Consider the following 22,779-nt stretch of genomic DNA (forward strand, 5'->3'; position numbering starts at 1 on the left):
ATCTTAGAACAGAAGGAATACAACTTATATTTCAGGTTAAACAGGAAAGAGACTGTGTTATTCTACTTTGTGATTTTTATGGCACTAAATTTAGTATCCTTGCATCTAAAAATTATGATGAAGGATAGTGACAAATAAATGTGTAGAGGGATAGTATAGAAAAGTTGGGGGTTTTATTTCCAGCTATTCACAACATACTGAGCATCAAAAATGGGCTAAAAAGAAAGAAGGAATCCATGCCACAAATGTCTCAAAGAATAATTTGTTTCCAGAAAAAAAAGAAATCTAAGACATTTGACTTCTGGGAAAGAACTCTGGGGTTTTATTCTTTTAATCATTTCATGAGCTTTCTTCCCTCATAAATATTTTGTCATTCTAATCTCTGTTTTGCATCTTTGTAACATCTGTGGATCTTCTCTAAGAAAGGAAGTTGATCACTTTTCTACTCAATAGAAAGAAGATTTATTTTTTCCAAGGTGAAGCTCTTGTTTAGTACATTAGATTTGAGGCCAAAAATTTTACTCAATAATCCAAGTTAGGTTTTCTGATTGGAATTCAGATATCACAAAAAGTAATTCTTAGGAAAAAACCCAAACTTTCATTCTTTTCAGTCTCTTGAGGAAGAATATTTTTTATTTTTTTTTAGATTGAGAAGCCAGCAAACCAGAGTGGAAATATAAAAGCAGGACTAAAGACAAATGCTTTTGTTGGAGACTGACTGCCTGTTCAGAGCCTCATCCTTTCTCCTCTGCTGGAGTTTTGGCCAATAATTCTTCTATGAAGTATGTTACTCACAGAGAAACAAAAATATCCTTCTCACCATTCAAACCACCAGGATTTTCAGTATGAATATTGCCTCCAACATGGATTAGAAGGAGACTTGAAAACTTTGCACTTACCAAGAGAACATGACTGCAGAAAGTTTGAAAACCAACCCAGGTAATCACAAAATCAAACAGCACAGGACAACCTTCTAGCTAGGACTATAAATGGAGTAACTACTCCTAAAAGTTGCGGGTTGGACTGCTTAGAGCATCAGAGGACACTGTACAGCTTTGGCACTGAAACACACTGAATATACAGAAAGAAGGAAGAAAACCCCTTTGGCAGCTGTTTACTATTTGACTAGGAATCCCAGGGCAGAGTTTTCCTGCTATTCTGTAGAGGGAAAACTGCTGGGCATAGAAGCTAAGGGGCTCTTGAAGCCCACAGTGAGGGAAAGGCTAGAGATAATATTTATTTTGAAAGGATTAACTTCAATGGCCAATTCATCTCAAGAACTGAGATTTGAACATAGTAATCAATGTGTGTTGTCAATTACTCTGGGTCTGACCATAAAACCCTCACTTCATACTAGGTTCTTTGTAAAGCAATCATATGAGCTTGCAATAAAAGAGCTGGGATAAATGGATAGCAAATATTACCAACACAATTTGATTTAAAATAAAAAACATGCAGTTGTACCTTGGATTCTTCCCAGATGTTTAAGATTGATGTGTCACTGGCCAAATTCATTCATTATACCCCTTGGACTTATGGTATTATACTTTAAAGCATTTTTTATTCTGTTGGGCTATTTTATTACCCTCTTTGTATACTTGCAGGTGGTTTGTGTTGTTCACACTAGGTACATGATGAATTTTTGTTTGCACCTTATTCAGCTGAAGAATAAGTGGTTGAATAAAATTCACCACTTGAAAATGAAATGCTGTAAAACACTAAATGCACAAGTTTGAAGTTCTCAGTGGAAAATTATTTCAAGTTCACCAGATAGGTTATATTTTTATATTAAATAAGAAACCTCTAAATATACTTAAATAAACCCTCCTGTAAAATAGTTTATTTTTATGTTCTTTATTCCACCAAAACTGCATTGCAGCTTTCCAGTCTTTATATTTACATTATTTGCAACTCTTTCCATAAGTGCCAGTACAAATGTAACTGATGAAAATCCAGAATAGTCATACAAATGTTCCTGAAAGCAAGGTGCATTTCTGAGCAATTTTTTTCTGATGCGCAATAATATATATGTATATATTAACAAAGCTTCATAATATAAAATATCTTCCATGGCAAGTAAAACTTCCCCACTTACAGCTTATTCAGATTTCAGTTACACAGACTTCTGCATTTCAAGTTAGTGCAAATAATGAGAGTCAGAGCCTGAGCAGAACAATGTAAATACAACGGAACAAGAGAAACAGCAAAATTTTACCAACTCCCTGCATATGGTTATAACATTTAATCAGTATATCATTAGTATTCTTTATATACAATGTATTTAAATAATTGGCTTGTCTGAACTATAGGCAACAAATTTACAAAATAAAATAATGTTTCACACAAATATGGAATGTCGGACAAATATATGAAAATAAAATGCATCTAGTAACAAAATGTTGTAAATCAAAAAGATAAAAGATGTCTTCTCCATTTTTGAAGATTTCAAGGCACTTTCTTGGCAAATCAGAATTCTCTCCTTGGTAGAAAGTCTGCAAGAGAAAAGGACATGCCATTTTATAACTAGTTTCAAACCAGAAAGGCAGACCGCTTAGCATAATTCTATTCATAAACCACAGTTTCCTAGGGATTGTGTAAATCTTAAGATTAACTTCAGAATGCCAGTGGGTCTTGCCCTCCTGTGAACACTAATGAATTTTGCTGTGGCAAATCCTCAACATCCATGCCAAGGGGTTTAACACACAGTGCTCCACGCTGCTGCATCTCGCAGGGAAGCTCCCCATGCACTTTCACGTGCATTTCTACATTCTGGGTATCTTCAAATGCTTTACTTCCATTTGCAGGGATCTGAGTTAGGAAACGAAAACAACCCCAGCCAAAGCTCTAGGAGAGGTGAGGGCAGCATGTGCCCGGGATCAGGGGCCCGGAGACATCCCGGGGCGTGGGGCTGCGTCCCGCCGGACCTCTCCATGGTGCTGAAACATCCCGCCACGGCTTGGGTGACCAGATCCCGGGGGAAGATGATTGGCCTTCCCCAAGCAAAAGTTCATTTCGAAGAGGAAAAGACCACATCTCCTTTGTATACCGGGCTATTTACAGGAGAGGGAGGAAAATATTTGCATAATAGCACTGCAGCTCTTTTATTAATGAGGAAAAGGCAGCCTATTTTAGTACTGGCAGGAAAAAGGCTTAATAGCTGTCAGTTCTTAAAGTGAGAGAGATTCCTTCTTCAAGTCAACTGAGAGTCTCGAAGACTCTTTGAGACGTTAAAGTGAAGGCAAATTTCTTTACAAGCAGCAGGATCTATGGCCATGTTCTCTCTCAGCTAGAGTGAGGAGGGTGAGAAAACAGATCCCCTGTGCCAAAAGGTGGAGTAAAATTAATCAGAGAATCATGCTAGAAATGCAAAGTTATTGAGGGATGAACATATGTAACTCCTTTGTTGCACTCCCTATTAACAGGGAAGAGAGAGCGACTCCTGCCACCCTTCACCCTTCAAGAAAATGTTTCCATTCCAAGAATCAAGAGGATATGAGTAAACATGAAGATCTGAGGATGTTTTATTTATAATGGAAACTATCCTCTCTATTTGGTGGAGGAATGGGGTGAGGGAGCACAGAGACAGCTGGGAAACACTCAGATCATGGCTTTACTTTTTCCTATAATGTTTCCTCTGTTTTTCACCAAGTAGAGAGAAAGACAGCCTAGATACCACTTTAAGTGAACTCAGTGCTCACATGCTGCTAGCAATGCTTACCATTGAAAACCTTCCTTCCTTATTTTTCATGTCTTTGAGTGTATTTTTGGCAGCCAAATTAAAACAACTGGCTTTGCAAATCATAGCAACTTTTGATCCTTTTGTATTTTAAAGATGGAAATAGGATGAGATAGATGCTTCTGTACTGTGGATATGTAGGCAGATCTTTGACTCATTCTCTTGAAAGAAAAAAAAAATGGAAACACCAGAAATCTTTCTGAAAGCCCTGATACATGAATCCAGAGGTGTAAAAGGATACAGATAAAGGAAAAACAGAGAACAAAAAGGAAAAACTGCAGAAAATGAGAGAGCGGTGGGCTGTTTGAGAAATCTAGGATTTAAAAGAGAACACTGAAAAGCAAACAGGAATTTAAGCACCCCCCATATTTTTTCCCCCTAAATAGGGCATTCAAAATGGATTCCTGCCTTTAGTCATGAAAAGGAGATCCAGGCAAAGTAATGAGATCCCTAGTCAGTCTCTGGTTCATCAGTATATTCAAAACCATCTGCAAGACCTGGAAGCCATGAGGCCAAATAGACTCAAAATACTTAAGAAAAGAGGAAAAGAAAGGAATTACGCCATTTCTTCTCAAAACTGAAATATTGCCATATTCTTTAAAGCACAGCCACCAAAATGAATCCCACCTCCACTGAGAAATCAAATCAGCTAACACTGACTCATATCCTACTCTTCTTTTCTTATTCTTGATTAGTATGAATTGAAGTCTTGATGAAGGAAGGAGTGACATACACAACTCCCCCAAGCTCCAAGCTTGCAGTATTTGTCAGGAGAAGCTGGTGAAAGGGAACCATTTTTAAAGAGATTTAAATAAATAAAATTCACTGATTGCATACAATTTATTGGTTAATAATAACAACCAGTGTGATTTTTTCAAATTAACATTTGAAAGTTTAACTGTCATATTAATATTCAAACAACAGGAGAAAAGAGCTTACTTGAGATATCCCTTTTATCAGTGACAAATGCTGCTTAATTAACACATTTAACATGCTATTCATAAACAAGAATTGACTGGTTTCTTCCTCAGACTGGTAAGTGAAGCCTTTAGCTTTGTCACATCTTTAGGTTCAGTTTCCTTCCATCACCATGAAGTAGTGTTAACTTTACAGAAACTCTCAGGAGACAATATCAGAATGAAAAGGGATCCCAGAGATGATTGAAGTGAGAGATTATCTATGAAGATGGAATTTGCAGACCTGAGACCAAGACATTCTGTTTCTTCCATGGATTAACAACAAAGTTCTCTGCAGAATGGCCTGATACAAATGTGTTGGTGATGTCCTTGGGCATTTTTCTTTTGCCAAGCAGACTTCTTGAAATCTTGAACAGTAAGAGGCCACCCAGTGCATAATTTTGGATTGTAGTGACTTGTAGGAAATTGCAGTGGGACCTGTCAGAGGTATCTGTGCTTCTACGTATTTCCAGAGCGAACAAGTCAGTTCTGCAATGCCAAAGCTACATGTTGATACACTCTCTTAACACCACATTTTTGTATGCACACCTGATAACAAGGTACAAGTGCAAAGTAAACCACTAGACCATTCAACAAATAAAAAATGAGTGGGGGAAATGATACTTACATAGCAAACATCCTAGGACTGTGTACACAAAGGGCTCATTGCTAATCTTGTTAGCAACCTTGCACACCTTTTGTAATCTATAAAACAAAAGTACCCACAGTAATAATGAATCTCAGTTGCCAGATACCCTCAAAAAAACTGCATAAAATTCAATGTGGAATTTATACTAGAATGCTTTGGGCTTGCTTGATGTAAGGGAGAATAAAAACTAATAATTCCTTTTATTTAACATTTTCTTTTTGATAGTTAAATTTAAAAATAAGTTCTTCACACCATTCTAACCACAGTCTTGTTTTTAACTTTAAGAAAAGATCTTTAATTAGAAGATAAATAATATGACTGTGTTTCTTTATAAATAAAGTGAAGTACTCACGCAACACATGAGAGTACAAATAATATTCACATACTCTGCATCCATGTATCAAGGCACACAACCCTCAACATGGTATTTTTGTTGCACAGCATGTAATAGATATGCCTTGCCTACTCATCTGTCTACTCAAAAAAGCTGTATTTTTAACTTTTCAGATCAGCCATGGATTCCTACATTCCAGCTTCTGATAAGTGTAAAGGCACTTGGAGATGAGGGCTGTTCCAACCCTTTCAAACACTGAATCTTCTGAGGTGCTGAGCTATGGTGAGGGAGCAATTCAGCTGCTCACAAACAGTGCTTCTAAGTGATGCAGTCAGAAAGTGTCATTGTTTTCTCATTTTAAACCCTGGAAAGCTTCCAAAGCAACCAAAATAGTCCACAGTTTGTGCTTACACATCCCTAATAAGATTCACCTTCTCTAATTAAAACATATTGCTTATTTTCCACTCACTTTCATTGAATTGTCCATTGTACTAGAGAATGCCGATGTAACTTCTATTTAAGAATTTCCATTTTGGTTTGAGGTTTTTGTTTGCTTTTTTATCCATTTTTTTCAAGAACACTTCTATTTTTTAGTGTATCTGACAAGATTATATTCAGGCTGTGTTAAAGCAAAACTTCTGCAGACTCACAGAAGAATGTTGTTTGACGGGAACTGAAAGTATCAATAACAGAAATAATGAATCAAATAATTTTATGTTGTTTAACAATGGGCATATAATAGAAAATTATCCACACAAGCTGAAATATACTAAACCCCCAAGATATTACCATACTATTGAGCATTAATAGAAGGTAAACAATGGTTCAGATTTTATCTTATTGCACAACTAAATCTAAAGAGAGCATGAAGGAAAATATGCTTTCATGTCTGCCCTCTGCATAAGCTTGCCCTACTGTGTTTTTTAACAGTGTAGTTTTAATTTCATTTATTTCAGCACCACTTGGAAGGAACTTCAGGATATTCAGCTGACAGTAAGTGCATTAACAGAAAATATTTGTATATTAGAAGACCTTGGGTATGTGCTGTAGTGTAGTGCTAAAGAGCAAATATTACAAAAGGACCAGGACATCAAACACTTATTAGGAAAAGTGGGTTGCTTTTAAACAAGTATCACAGATAGCATTAAGAGGTACTTTGCTACTTACAAGTTGGTGTGGAGCAGTCTCTTGTGTTGTGATACAGTCGATGAAAGTGCTTGCTACACTCTGATGAAAATGTGACTGGCCCTGTTTGAAAGAAAGGAGAAGTTAACAACAAGCTCTCAGTGTCACTGCTCTGCAGCTTCGATGAATGGCAACAACACATAGTATCAAGTTCATTTTTTCTCGGCTAAAATTGCACTGAGTGTTTTACTATACCTTAACAACTATGATGCAACACTGAAATAACAGAAAGAAATAGTGTTGTTTTGCCTTTATGCTCACAATACAAAAACCAGAAGAATGACCTGTGAAAATGATGGGCTGGTTAAGCCTTGAAATTCCAGTAATTCAAAATTTGCAGTAAAATTTCCTGTAGGGTGAAATATTGGATGGTGCAATTACAGTAGAATTTCATTCACTCAATCATTGTCTTTACTCCAATGGGGAAGGAATAACACACCTGGAATGAGGATACTATTTCTAAAGATAAATAAAAGCAACCCTTAAAGCAAATATGAGTTTCTAATCCCTGGAAAGATGAAGTGCTTTCATGTACTAATGCTTATAATTAGCATATTGATGGTTTATGAAATTCTTAATATACAGTGTGGGTGTTGGGGGAAAAAAAATGACAGCTGAATAACATCTAGGAATCTGATCTCCTGTAAAAATAATCGTAGTGAGAAAAGCATACACATATACAGAGGGCAGGATGTGTCTCATCTTTGGCAAGGCAAATCCCTGCCTGTCCAGGGTACAGTGTGCTGCTCCCTTCTCTGAATTTACAGTGCCATCTGCTCACATTAATATTTGATAAGAAAGGTGTCCCTACTCATGGCAAAGAGGTTGGAACTAGATGATCTTTGAAGTGCCTTACAACCCATACCATTCTATGGTTCTATAAAAACATGGCTCAAATGTAACAAGTTGCCAAAGAGCCCTTCCATAATTGCTGATGGCCCAGGGAAAGTATTACTGATGACATTCAAGTTGAAAAGGAGAGCAAAAATGTAATATTTGCATCACGCAATCTGCTTAGCAGAACTATCGCTGACAGGTGGGGATGAGATTGGACAGAAAACATTGACATAAACTGACATTAACTGAATAAGACTAAATTTAAATCTAAATTTAGCACAAGTAGGAACCCTGAATAAGAATAGCTTGTTTCAATCAATGCTACAAAATTATCCATATGAAGCAGACTGTGTTGGCTAACTTTCCTTTCAGAGGAAAAGAGGAAGCATTTTTGGGCAAAAATTACTTATTTCGTAACTTGAAAGATGGTTTATGAGCCTGGTAAAATATACCAAGCTGATTCTCTCTGGATAGTGAAGCCAAATTCCCATGAGCTCAAGAGAAGATTCCTCTCCATGACAGTGAAATACTTGAAGGTTAGATATATTTTACCGTAGTACATGGATTTCATTAGATTTTTTTCAGCCACAAATAAGCTTTTCAATAAACTGGAAAAGCAGCCTCTGCAAGTCTGAACTGGAATATTGCTGCCATTTTTTTTTTATCTGGGTTAGTAATTAGGCTCTAGGAAAAGTATGTAACTTGAAATTATCCAGCATATATGAAGACAACACTGGCTTTTGTCACTAAATAAATTCCATGTCCGTTCAGATAATATATGGTTTTCTAGCTCTCTTCCCTGACATCAAAAATAGGCTGTTAATTTTATTTGTGCCTTACAAAACACTCTGTGTCAGCTGGCTTTCCAAGTTAAATTGATAGATTGCTTTATGACTCACAAGATTATTTATGATTTTTCCTATAGTCAAGGACTGTTACATATGGTTCTTATTTGGCTTTAAAATGTGTCTATTACTCCTGGTATATGAGAAGTGTGCAATAATTTTCTTAACTCTGAAACTGTAAAGACAATGGACTACATTGTCTATACTACTACTTCAGCTTCTCTCTTTTTTTTTCTCACAATTTCATTAGTTTAGGATATCCTAACTCTTAAACTAGTAAGGACTATAATCAAACAGTTTAATTAACAAAGGCTGCTAGAAGGATTACGATAGGAACAGAATACCAAAACCCAAAGTTCCACTGTATTTTAAGAAAATGCCTACAGATTACAGGATCCAATAAAACTATGAAAAATAAAATAAAAAACAACAACAGGCAGAAAACTCCGTCATTGAAGATCTTAAGAGTATATATTTAAAAAAAGAAAACGAGGAAGGAAGGAAGGAAGAAAGCAAGAAAGAAAGAAAGAAAGAAAGAAAGAAAGAAATTCTGAGCCAAAAAATAAACTTTCAGTATTTAGGAATGATCCTGCTTGCCTCATTCATTCCAGCTAATGTTACTCAAGTAATTTCAGCAATTTTGATGGCAACTACTCATGCAGAAAAGTACTATCAATTTAATGAATGGTTCCAGAGAAAGGCCTCCAAGTATTTTTTTCTCTTTTTCTTTTCTATGATTTACTACTCTCAAAATACCTTCTGTAAAACTCATGGTTGTTTTTCCTTGGTTTTGAGTAATGAAACTCATTCTGTATTCATTACTTAGCTTCCTCAGATTCTTATGTCGAGCTTTTTATAGTAGCTGAGGAGTTTCCAAAGTTAAAAATGAAAAGGAAATGGATTAAGTACTAACATAAACAAATCTTTCTTGTCTGTCCTTCCCAGGAGAGGAATATTCAGTATTGCTGTGCTACACAGCATAGCATAGTTTGAAGCTCTATGTTAATTTCTTTCTCATATGGGCTGAAAATGGTCAGGTTCACAATTACTCTTGTTTACTGCAAGAGTGAAGGGCCAGCTGGCTCTGGCACATTTCCTGTAGATGCTGTTGGGTTGCAGTGAGCCATTGGCAGAAAGATCCTTAAAGTTGTGCTTATCCCAAAAGTTTGAGTACACTTCCCCCATGCAAAAGAGACAACAAATCCCTTCATTTCTTGTCAAGGACTGCCTGAAATTTCCAGCAAAGGGGAAATGCACAATTATTTCCAATTCTTTTTTTCATGCTCCAACAGCCAACAATTTCTCTAGGTTTAGTTTCAATAATTCAAACAACCTTGAAAATCACCACCAGATTTGCAGTGTCACACTTTGAGACCTTCACTTTTCTGAGATACAGAGCAGCTGTAACTGGAGAGCAAAGAATCAGTGCAAGAACCTTGCCATTGGCAACTCTTATTGCATATATTCAGAGGGTACAATGTTTTTCCCAGTACTTACAGTGCAGCCCCAAAGTTAAATGCATTATACAACTCCACCTCAATTTTCAAGTACTTGACTGCAATCATCATAAACTTTCATATTTGAAACAGCAAGTTATTTTTATTTTTCATTTACACTAATTTAATCCTTCCCTGTTTTATCTGTTTCCACTATTAAATTAAGCATCCACACATATACATCATGAGACATATGCAAAAAAGCTTGCTTGATATAGTGAAAACTTACTGGGCTACAAAGGTCTGTTTCTTAATGATATGTGCAGTCCAATGAGAAGTTTTAAAATTAGTGAATGTGAAAATAAATATGGGAAGCATCAATAGCGGGATAAAAATGAAACAGTAACTTTTAAAAAATGTTTTAACTTACCACCTTTTGAAAGTTAATTTAGACTAGATAATTCAGTTGATTATTCAATTAAACTAGAGTTCTTAAAAAATTTCTAGCTCTAAAATACGCACATTTAACTTCAGAAATGTTAATATTGGTGTTGAGCCTCAAAGAAATTAATAGTGTGACTCTTGTAGGTATTTAGAATATACATATGTAGGAAAACACAAGCAGCTGCCATACCTGTAAAATGTTTTATGAACTTGTCTTTTAGACTGGAATCTCTTGGAAAAATTTCTGAGGAGAAGAAAAAAAAAGAATTTATGTAGCATAGGAATTACAATAAAAGCCCTGAAAGCATAATATGCCAAGATGTCTCACATGCACAGACATCTTCCCATATTAACTGAGGGGGGGGGAGCAGGTGATTAAACAACAGTGTGAGGTAGTTCAGACAATTCCCAGATGATCACCAAAGGGTCATCCTGCAATGAACAATCACATTCTGAACATAATTTCTGTACATCTTAGGTCTGAGTAGGGCTATAAGGAGAAAGACCACAAATAATATAAATACATTATCATGTTATGACAACTGTATAAATACCTGAACAAAATATGTGAAATACATAGACAAATACAAACTAAATATCGCTTTTCAGGTTTTGAAACAAGAAATACCTGAAGAGAAAGGTCTCCTACAAATCACCTAAGATAGACATGGGGCGTGGATATTTTCATTGCACTATTAGTCAAAAAATGGTCCTCCTCTCCTGTGAAAACTGCTGTGAGTTTCAAAATATTCCCTTTCCATTTATGGCTTTTTTTTTCCCCAGAAAGTGCAAGAGAGTAGAAACCTCAGAACTTCTATAAAAGAATCTCAAAGAAGAGAAAATGGAGCTAACACACACACAAAAAGCTACTTTTTCTTTTTTATCCCCCTTTTTGTCAATGGGATGCTGCCTCTAGCTTAGAGCAGAAACTTTTGAATCAAGTAAATTTTCTCAGAACTGGTACACCTCTCCCCAGTCGCATGAATTTTCCTCTGAAAAACTATAAAAAAATTCTTGGGTGTCTGCAGTTATTACTGCAGACAGTAACAGCTGCCTGTTATGTCAAATTCAAAGAACCTTCCTTAGCAGTAGTAAAAGGAACATGACTAATTTGCACCATTAGGACTTGCAGTTAAATATATTTATTCACTACAAATATTTCCTTACAGCTAATGTAATTTTAAATCTTTGTACTCTATATTTTTTTTCAATTCCCCATCTAAATTAACATTTAGCTCAGAAGAAAGCAAGTTTCCTTTCGTACTACAGGAAGATGTTGGTTTTCTGCCAAGATAAATTCTTACCACTGGCTTTAGGCAGTTTCTCAGAGGTCACATGGGTGTATTTTTAGGCTGGGATTTTAAGCTAAAATGCCCAAGTCTTACTGCAACTCATCAAGGTTAGGAGACCTACTTTGCTTATGTATTCCTTTAAAATATCAGTTTTTACTAATTTCTTTCCTTATTGCAGGTGAAGTGCCACCCCTTCTCCAACAAACAGAATTTTACTGATATGAAATGTCAAGTAGTTAACTAAACAGAATGGAGACTATAAAAAGGCAAAATAGGGAAACAATCTGTGTGAGTTTTGAATGAGACGCCTCAAGTGGACAAGTACTGATGAGTAACCACAGCCTGATGAAGGGTAGGCTAGGAACTGACCGTTCTTGCTCAGACAGCATTTAGACACAAACACTTGCAAAGTACATAGAATTCCATATGGGAACAGTAGCTGCCTTTTGCCCCATAAAATACTTTAGGAAAAGCCTATATATGATATAATACAGCCGAAACCCCACCCCTTAATGCCCAGAAGGTGAAACAGAAGGACAGACTGATGCTCTGGCAAAGAGCTATGCATTGCAAGCACAAAACTGCAGCGATAGCTGTGCTGGTAAGCCTGAGAAGGAACACAGCAGAGTCTGCTTTCCACGAGTAACCCACACTGGCCCAAGGTTCACACCAGCCCAGCCTAGCCTGCCCCAAAAGGGAAAACTAGGTCAGTCGTGTGTCGAGCAGCAGCCGAATGACACTGCCTGCGTGCCTGCTCTCCCCCGCTGCGGCTGCTCTCCCTGCGGGCAGCAATCCGCTTTCCAGCATGTGCCCGCGGCTCAGCTTCCTGCAAGGGCTCCTCTGCTTCACAGCACAGTGCATGTGCTCGCTAAAACACGATCAGCGAGCCCCCAGCCCCGCACAAAAACAAGCTCAGCTCATTTGTATAAGAATCACGGGCAGTACAGGTTACTGAAACGCTCCTGGCTCTAATAGAAAAGGCAACTCCCCTGAACTATGAATTGCCCAACACAAGCACAGTGGTTTTCTCCCCTCTTCCCCAAGCCCTTCTGTCTAAACACAACTGCTAGCCTAAGGTCTTAAAGGACTTAGCATTTCAATCAAACTAATGAACATCTTCTTTGAATAGAATATGTGTCACTGACTCCTGATCACACTGCAGCCAGAAGCAGGATATCGAGTCCATACAGAATGCTTCTATAAAGCAGTGGAAAAAAAACCATGAAAAAGCCCCTGAACTAGCTTTTTTCCACTTCTAACAAGCTCTTAGTTGCTCCAGTCATATTATCTATATTATCTATATGTTATCTATCACCTATTGAGGTGTCCATTTTCACAACAAAGGCATCCTCACAATGCACGTTAAATTCCTTTGACATACTAATTTCACAAAAGAAAAGAAGAAGCATTGATATGATAAGACAGATGGGCAAAGTATTACTAAAATCAAAACACTTCAGAGTCACACTGGGAAAAACTAAAAGAGAAACAGGAAAACGAAAAAATAAAATGTTTTAAGTGTGAAACCCACATGAACAGGAAATATTGAGTGGAGAGAGTTTACTCAATCCATTCTTGACTCAAAACCATATTACACAAACTGTAAAATACAGCCATTATATACCCATGGGATATGGTAACATTGGTTTTAATCAGCTGGGAGAATATTTAGACTGTGGTATTCTTATGGCTTACTAAATCTGCACTGCTCACCACAGAATATATCTGAGTTAAAAGGCACTTGGTGCTAGTGACCCTGTGTTTGTCCTGGACAAAATCGCAATTTATAATCATAAATAACCATAGTTCAAGGATTTATTTCTTATTCATATTAGGACCTCTATATATATCCTTAGATATTTACACATCTGGGGCAAAATGCTGCTGGTCCTACATCCTTCCACAGCATTGGCCATGGCCAACTATTAAATGGTGCTAAGATAGATTTGCTACTGGATCTTCAATATTTATGGTAAAATTTAAGGACAAGATAAATTTAGAGAGTTTTCCAACTCTGCTTCACAGACAGAACTGTTAAGTTCATAATGCTAAGTTGGTTCTAAACCATCCATACTGTTTGTTTTATCAAGCTGTGACATTTCACAGAAGATCTCATGGCTTTAGGTAAGAGGTGAGTGGATCTGCCTGAGTTTTATCCCAGCTGAGATAAATGGCATGATGGGGGAGCTAGCAAGGTCTGAGCTAAGAATCAGTAAGCAAGAGCTGATGCAGCACACCTCTCTCACAGTTTGTTGTAAACTTTCCAAAGTTGATTTTACCACTGTTGTAAAGCTAATTCCCTAAAAAATTATTCTGCCCACTTTTCAGTTGTTATTCAGCACACAGCAACTGACAGAAACATTTAATTTTTCAGTAATTTGGGTGAAATTACAAAGAGGTAGGAGATTAAATAAACTACAGCCTGGTCTCAGGCTTGTCCTCAGCTTGCAATTTAAGACATAGTTTCTTCACCTTCAATGGGTCTTTTCACCTTTCTGTGCCTTCAGTTTCTCTGTGTTTTGTCTGTTCAGACTGCAAAGTTGTGACAGCAGGTGCTGATTGTTACCCTGTGTTTGCACTGTCTCCAGTATCATGTCACCATAATTGTGCCAGGAAAATTCATGTCCTGATGGAGTATAAATAAAAAGAGCTGTGATCACAGCCCTGAAATAAGCCAACTCCACATAACAGTTTGTTGACTTGGAACATAAAACCTCCACATCCTCAGGAAGAAAAAATCAAGATCTTAATTTTTTTATGCTCCTAACAGGCAACTTGTGTATATTTTTAGTTTATTCAGAAAATTAGTTTCAATCTGACAGCCAAAAGTGCTCCGCTGGTCAAGGCTGGGCCAATCAGAAATGGTGGTAACACCTCTGTGATAAGATATTTAAGAAGAAAAAAAAAAAAGTTATCGCACAGATGTAATTGCAACCAGAGAAGAGAAGAGTGAGAACATGTGAGAAGAACAACTCTGCAGACACCAAGGTAAGCGGGGAAGGAGGAGGAGGGGAGGAGGTGCTCCATGCACTGGAGCCAAGACTCCTCTGCAGCCCATGGGGAAGCTGCTGTCCCCCTGCAGCCCATGGAAGTCCAGGGGGATGCAGACATCCACCTGCAGCCCTTGGAAGTCCAGGGGGATGCAGACATCCACCTGCAGCCCTTGGAGGAGCCCCACGGCAAGGAGAAGGCTGTGACCCTGTGGAAGGCCCATGCTGGAACAGAGTCCTGGGAGGGATCTGCACACCTGTGGAATGAGAAGCCCATGCTAGAGCAGGTTTCCTGCTAGGACTTGTGACCCCATGGGGGACCCACACTGGAGCAGCCTGTCCTTAAAGGACTGCACTCCATGGAAGAGTGTCCCACACTGCAGCAGTTTTTGGAGAACTGATGCCCACAGGATGGACTCAAGATGGAAACGTTCATGGAGTACTGTCTCCCATGGGAAGAACCCCACTCTGGAGCAGGGGAGCAAATCCTTTCCCTGAGCAGCAGCAGAAGCAGCATGCAATGAACTGACCTAATACCCATTCCCTGTCTCCCTCTGCCACTGAGGATGACGAGGTAGAGCTGAGGAGTGAGGGGTGGGGCAGAGGTGGTTTTAAGGTCTTATATTACTTCTTATTATCCTGCTCTGGTTTTGTTAGTAATAAATTCAACTAGTATCTCTAATTCAATCCTGTTTTGCCCATAATGGTGCTTGGGGAGTGATCTGTCCTGGTCCTCATCTCAACACATGAACCTTCATTATTTTTCTCTCCCCTGTCCAGTTGCTCAGGGGAGTGGCATTGGTGGGTGTGTGGCATCCAGCCAGAGTCAACCCACTGCAGTTGTGCATTTTCTTCTTTCTATCTGCAAAATGGCAGAAGAAAACTGTCAGCAGTAAGATGCAGCTGACACTTCTATTAAAAATCCAGATGCAGGCTTCCAAAATGTTTTGGCATGAAAATAGCATGTGGATTTTGGGATTTTGTTTTGTTTTGTTTTGTTTTTCAGAAAGATCATTTCATGCTAATAAACTGCTCACAACATAGTATGTATTAGTGGAATTTTAAATTAAAGTGACATTTTAAAGGACAAGACTCTCCAAAGTTTCCACTTATACAAAGGCTATATTTGTTCATGGTATACAAATAAATCTTGCAATGATTGAAATATCATGCTTCCACAAATATTGGAACACTGTCAGCAAAACTGTCTCAAGAACTTGCACAGACAAATTTATTTGGATGGAGCTTTACTTTACTTACACAGTACCTACAGATGGCAACTTTTGCCTATTGTGACAATACCACAAGGTGAAACACTACTAGGAGGAGTTTTGCATGCTTTCAACAATGTCAACATGGTTTTGTTTGCCCGAAAATAAAATGTTTGATGATAAAAGTGATAGTAAAATCTTTCAAATGTAAATTCATAAAGCATTTTATAAGTTCCCAGAAGAATTGAAGAAGCAGAGATGTAACTCAACCAGAACAAGACAATAATACTCAAGTAAAGTGATATGCTAGGAAGAGGAGTGAATGGAATGACATTGCAATGCCAGGATGAAAGTATCCTCAACATGATTGTCCTAATTATACATGAAATACTGCAAAAACAGTGCTTAAAAAAAACCAACATGCAAGATATTCAGCAACCTTAATATCCCAAGAAATCCTTTCTCTGCATGATTTAATCTATGTATGTATCTATTCTGACAAATTTTAGAATGAGATGTACGGCCTCAGTTTAGAAAAAATTATAAAAAGAGTTTTGCTCAAAATAGAAAGCAGTGCAAAGAGCAAAGATAAGGCATCCTAGTGGAGAAAAAACTGTTAAAGTTCATTTGATAAGAATTCAGTGTGGTGTGGAGTAAAGCATAAGTCTTTGACTACAGTGTTATACTTGGGAATCACATGATAAAACACCCAGTGAATAAATGGAGCATGAAGCATGTGCTTGGAGATCTGACCTGGGTATTTCTGCTAGACAGAAACATGTGGTCTCCACTGTGGGCAGTTGTCACAGGCAGCTGATCCCAATCCCTGGCTGGGGCACTTTCCACACGGTGGTTTCACAGTGCTCTGGAGAGCAGCTCCTAACACAGCCCTCAGCAGCAGATGACGCTAAGCATAGCTGAATCAATTAGCATACACTTCTTTCTTTCTCCAGTACCCCAACCAATTAATAGGTCTTAATTTCCTCCTTTCATTATTATACATTGGCTGTGACCAGATTGCACAAAACTCTTACTTCTGGGCCCAGGGCTGGACAAAGTCCTTACCTGAAAAACTGAGGACTTCCAGCAGCTTTGGCTAGGCTGGAAATGCTATTTTTTCTATGCTGCTATTCCATTGCTATCAGAATGGTATTACTTTTTGGTCTGTACACAATATCCATGTCAATATAGATTGAAATGTTTCTCTGGTTCATCATGTGGTGTCTGAAACAGCAGAGAAACAGAGTATGCACTTCTTTGTTGAAAATGTGTGACATTTTTATTACCTACTAAGGGACCACCAGTTGATTCTGATGTCTTTAAGAGTGCCCAAAATCCTTAGGATGAATTTGGGGTTTTATTACAACTCAGTTCACGGACTAATAGATTTAATGTCTTTCCTACTGCAGTCTCCCACAGAGAGGGAAAAAACCCCCATTGCTTTGTGCAACAAAGAGCAACTCCTTCCATCATTATCAGTCATAAATCGTTAAATATTTTATATTATTTGTGTTAGAAATAACTGCCATATGAGAAAACATCTACTTAAATGATGTAATCTAATTCTCTTAGACTACTCATTTGCAATTTCTTCTACATAAACTGCATTTCTGCTTTTGTTATGTTCTTTTTCTTCCAGTTTTCCACAATTAAAAGTTTTATAATAATTTCAAATTGTCTAAGTAATTTTTTGTTTATATACCCCTATCCCAAATAACATACCCTGCTTTCCCCCACTAGATCTGCAATTCATTCCTTTAGGGAAAATATCTATTTCTGTGCACAGTATTCCGAGAAGTCACTGTGTTACTACTCCTGTTGAGTAACACACACAGTTCCCACTTACTGAATACTTTTGTTTTGAGACTTTGATGTGTACATACTAAGCATAGATGGAAAATGAGTCAATGCTCCAGACAGACACATTCCATTCTGGATGTAACATTGCTGTTTGAAATTCAAAACTTACTATAGTCCTCCAAGTGCTGTGCAACAAACGTTACAATAAATTAGCAAATTTTTTTCAATTTCTGTCACTGTCTACACCAGCAAGTGAAGAATTATCTAGTATCTCAGTATTTTCTGGGGAAGAAAAAGCCTCAAATAAATCCCCAAATCAATGCTGCTTGGATTCACAGAGATAAGAGTGTCTGCTCAAGAGAAAATCCTGAATTAATATATAACTGCATACCACTGCCATCTACTGAATGTAGAATATGCTGAAAGTACTCATGAATACCTTCTTGCTCAGAGAGCAGAGTTTACCAGGCTTCCCATTACCCTGTCTAATGGGAACCCTTTCAGTTCCCACAATACAAAGTGTACTCTAGAGCTTAAGGGTTACACATAGAGTGCAATTAAGAATTCATAATTAATGACTTGGTCAATTTATCCTCTCAAACAGTAGACATAAACAATATTCTAATCTCTTTGGACTTATTTGCTGTCCATAAAATTTTTGTTTGGCATTACAACTTTATTTATAGAGAATATTTGGAAGGCACATTGTGTTATATCATTAGTCAAGTCCTAAAATACTAGTTCTGCTCCCATGTCTAATAAATACTTCCATGTTTAATTATTTTTCCAGGCTTGAAACAGTGCTTCTAAAGATACTTAAACCAATGACTTAACATTTACTTTCCTTGGTATTCATTCCAGTAATGTTTCCCTGATGTGAACATGGCACATAATAATTTTTAAATGCAGATTAATTGATATATCTTCAAATTCTCCCAAATTTAGTTACAAACACAATATCTGGTCTTGTATACATAAAGTTTTAGTTTTTATTCTGGAACATTCACCAGGAACTTGAGTAGTGGGGTGGGCTGTGACATCAGGCACTTTAGAAGTACAATGGAACGACCCAAAGAGAAAACCTAACAGGGTCTGCTTTCACAGTGGTTGATGAAGTTTACCATGTCAATCACCACTGCCAAGAATATTATATAACAAAAAAATATTAACTGTGCTAAAGATGGGTGAAAAAGGAAGCACTAGCTTCCAAAATCACAGTCTGGCATTTAGTCACAATTTCTATTTTTGTCCTCTCTTCGCTCTAGTGTCAACCATTCATTCTCACACCAGAACGTCTCCTCATGTATGTCCCATCTCTCTTACTCACCTTTGTGAGTCTTATCTAAATCAGCTGCTCCCTTAAACCCAAGGGGATTAATATCCACAAGGCATTCAGGGATGTAGCTGCAATCAATTTGGTTCTAGCAAAATTGCAGTATTGCAAATACTGAACATTTTAAAAAATGCGCAAATTGTTGTACAAAGGGAATCATAAAACTGACAATAAAAACAGACAAAGACACCTACAAACAGTAGTAAAATGTGAAAATGAGCATGTTAGAAACAAAGAGCAAAGGCATACAGCTTTCCCAATTCAGCATGCTTAACTTTTTTCTGTAGATCTGTGTTTATATGTCCTCATGAAATTTGTTTGATGGATTAACATCTGCACACTACAGATATGAATAAATTTGAAGTATTTAAAATCTCTCATTATTCACCTTTTGCTTGGAGTGGAATATTCATTATTTCTTTTAAGATTTCTAAAAATAATCTAGAAATTTAATTTGAAGTGCTGCCTTTTTACAGTGACCAAAGTCAAATTCCACTCTCACTGATGGTTGTATTCTCCCTCTCACTCATCAACACCCCATTCATGTGATTGCAAGAGAATTAGGGAAGGCATTTTGTGCCCAAATAGTTTTCAGCTGTATTGTTATTGCAGAGACCTTCAGGTGGATACCAAGAAAACAGATGACTAATGTGAGGTACTTAATTTCAGTTGGATTTATTGAATTTATTTGAGCAATGGGGCAGTAAATTTTAGCAGCACTGTTATAAATAGTATGGAAGATTCTGTATATACTATAATATAAATAGTAATAAAAAATATGTGACTTGAACTTTTCTTCAAGAATAAAGGGATACTTATTTATCTCTAATAACTGATAAACAGGCAAGACAAGTCTTACATTAGCTAGGCACATTCCATTTCTTTGAAAAAGGTTATGAACAAGACTCTTGGATGTGTTGCCTGAAATAGCAGGTAGCTGGATTTAATAAATCCAATCGGTTTCAGACAAATGATTCTTAGTGTGAAATACCAATTTTAATTCAAAATAACTATCTCAGTTATGTTTTATGTTCTATTATCCCTATTGGATCATGACCTATAAACACTTAAGAGGGATAATTTCTCCTTAAATCCCTACAACTACCTCTCTCCAGGGGTCTTTCTGATTAAATGCTATATCTAACCTAAAAATCATGTAAACTTGGAAACCATGAATCAAAACACGTTCTTAAACCTTGAGAAGAAATATATTTATTTGCTACAGTGTTTTATTCCTAACCCACCCATTCTTCATTAACTGCAAATCATTAAATGGAGTCAGTTTCTGAATTAATTCAATTTACTTACCACTAGTTTACAAAGGAGTACATGGGATTAGAAATTAAACATCTCAAGCTCCTTGCCACTATTCTGGAAAATCTGTAACATCCCACTGATTCAGCTAGTTTTTAGGGAAAAGGTGTCCATTATCCAGGCCCTTTTTGGATGTTACAGACTGTAAAACCTCGTTGTTTTTATGAAAAGCAAATGAACTTTGGTGTACATCATGAGACAGATAACTTTTAAAGCAGTCCATTTTTTTCAAGTTTCTCTTTCTGAAGCACCAGAGCCACAATTGTGCTGCTGTCTCAGAAGGCGTTATGTGCTCATTTCTATTCTAAATTTATATTCTAAATTTGTGCTCATTTGTATTCTAAATTTTCTTCACTGCTGCAGTTTTCTCTCCATTCATCTGTGGTGGAAAATGAATGAAGTCTTTTTTGAGAAAGCAAGACTTTTAGCCCTGTAATCCTTGTACTTCTCTATTAAACATCTCAGGACACACTGAGAGCAAATTGCCCTGGCCAAGGATCCTGTGCAGCTAATATCGTGGCACTCTCGACTGAACAGTCCATCCCAAGCACAATCTCTGGGAAACTTGCCTTCTCTCAGGCACGTGGAGGGAGATGAAGTGACACAAAATCCTCTGAAACAATCTTTTGTCTCCAAGTTTTTCTGTGTTTCAGCCGAAATTAGTTTTTCAACCAAAACTTTCACAAAATCAAATCACGAAGAGTAAACAAAGCAAACACATACTCATTTTACTTGACTTTGCTCTTTTTCATTTTATTATGCTGCTAATTGGAAAGAGTACAGAAATTCTTTTCTTTATAACCCAACTTGATTGAGCTCCAAGGACTATCTCTGAGATACCACAACTGTTCATTTAGTCTCAGTTTCCCACTCTCTGTGATCAGCATCACCATACCATTCAAAAGTAAAGTCACCTGTGACAGTACAAGGGTGGAGACTGGAAAATGCATCCAGATGTAAGGGAATAGAAGTAGGAGAAATAGGCATAGGAGCATTTGGTGTTCATCTTGTCTCACTTGGAGCACCTTCAGTGGATACAAGACACATTCCCACCTTTACCCACACCTAGGTCAATTCTTCAGTAGTCATGGAGAATATTTTTAGTAGTCTTAGAAGCAGAAAAGGTTGACTTACAATCAGAGGAGGATGATACAGATCTGTTCATACTCACGGTAAGGGCACAGACAGATACTTCCCCCACTCATCCCTGTCCCTGCCTTACTCTTGCCAAGCCATTGCACTTTGCCTTCTCCCCTCCCTTGAGCTCTGCTTGGCCTCTGCACCTTGTCTGGACTCTGCTGAGCCGCGACTGGGAACAGAGAGTGACAGGAATAGTTAGCAATCATTGCTATGAAGACAACTAACGGCATGAACAGTAATTCCAGGGAGGCTTTCTCACCTCAGCAATGACTATTTACGGCCTGAAAGGGCTTGCCAGCCTCCAGTTCAACATCCTCTTAAGGGCAACAGATTATCCCTAGAGTTGGCTCCTCCAAGACTGGGCACTGAAGTGTGGGAAGGATATAACCTGAGGCTGGAGGGAGATAACTCACTCAAGCTATAGAAGAAATATTTAATCATGTCTGAAATGTCAGAAAATGTGGACAGGGAATGGGGAGGATAGTTTTGCCTTCTGTAAACTATTCAGGTTTTTCATCACTGGGAATATTATGTTCCTCCTCTTTCCCTCAAACTTTGATTTTTCTTTGCTTCATTCACCATTTGTGAAGGAAACGTAATTGCTTACTAAGGGCTTAAACACCGTAACTTAGACACTTTCATTTCTCAGGAAAAGAAATCACAGTTTACTGTTGGTTAAAAGACTACTATAATGGTATAATCATCATCATGAACTTGAAGGAGCTGAGCCCTAGCTGCAGTATGAATGCAGAAACCAGCACCTAAAATCTGCCCTTATCTAAATCAGAATATTTCCCACAGTATCTTCCAAGTATGTCCAGAAATATGATACTAAATAATTTCTCTATGTTCTGTTCCTTTAGAAAGTCATCCGTTACGTGCTGTACCAAATAATTAATCATCCAGACAGAATTTGTGCAAATATATGTCAGTCTGTAAATTGGCTGTAGATGTTTCCAAACGTTTTTCTTTCTGTCACATGTCTACCAATATTTCACCTTGTCACTAGTACTATGTGAAGGATCTTAGCCAGGTAACAGAAATGTGTTTCAATTGCACATGTGAAGCCTCCTCCCAAAACCATCCAGTTCTTCCTGAATGTAAGATTATCAGCTACAGGTAATTTAATTTTGGTTGTAACTAAAAATTCCTGTCAAGTTTTCAGCTGCTACTGTCCTTCTTCTGATAGTTTCCTAACATCTATAAAGCCTTCACAATTAAACATGGATTTTTGTTTGTTGTTTTTGTTTGTTTGGTTGGTTTTGGTTTTTGGGTTT

General features: G+C 37.4%; 1 protein-coding gene across 1 annotated transcript in view; it reads right to left on the reverse strand.

Annotated features, from left to right (window-relative positions):
• Positions 1 to 1,838: 1,838 nt before the first annotated feature.
• The window catches only part of ALKAL1 (ALK and LTK ligand 1), a 35,910-nt gene continuing 14,969 nt past the window's right edge, over positions 1,839 to 22,779 (reverse strand). Inside the window, exons 3-6 of the mRNA XM_085049815.1 lie at positions 10,613 to 10,666; positions 6,843 to 6,923; positions 5,321 to 5,397; positions 1,839 to 2,492 (exon numbers count right to left, since the gene is read on the reverse strand). Of these exons, the coding sequence (XP_084905941.1) occupies positions 5,333 to 5,397; positions 6,843 to 6,923; positions 10,613 to 10,666 (200 nt within the window). The 3' untranslated portion in view covers positions 1,839 to 2,492; positions 5,321 to 5,332. The remainder of the gene's footprint in view (positions 2,493 to 5,320; positions 5,398 to 6,842; positions 6,924 to 10,612; positions 10,667 to 22,779) is intronic.

The sequence above is a fragment of the Lichenostomus cassidix genome, chromosome 2 (assembly GCF_008360975.1).
Source record: "Lichenostomus cassidix isolate B80296 chromosome 2, HeHo_3.0, whole genome shotgun sequence".
NCBI lineage: Eukaryota > Metazoa > Chordata > Aves > Passeriformes > Meliphagidae > Lichenostomus > Lichenostomus cassidix.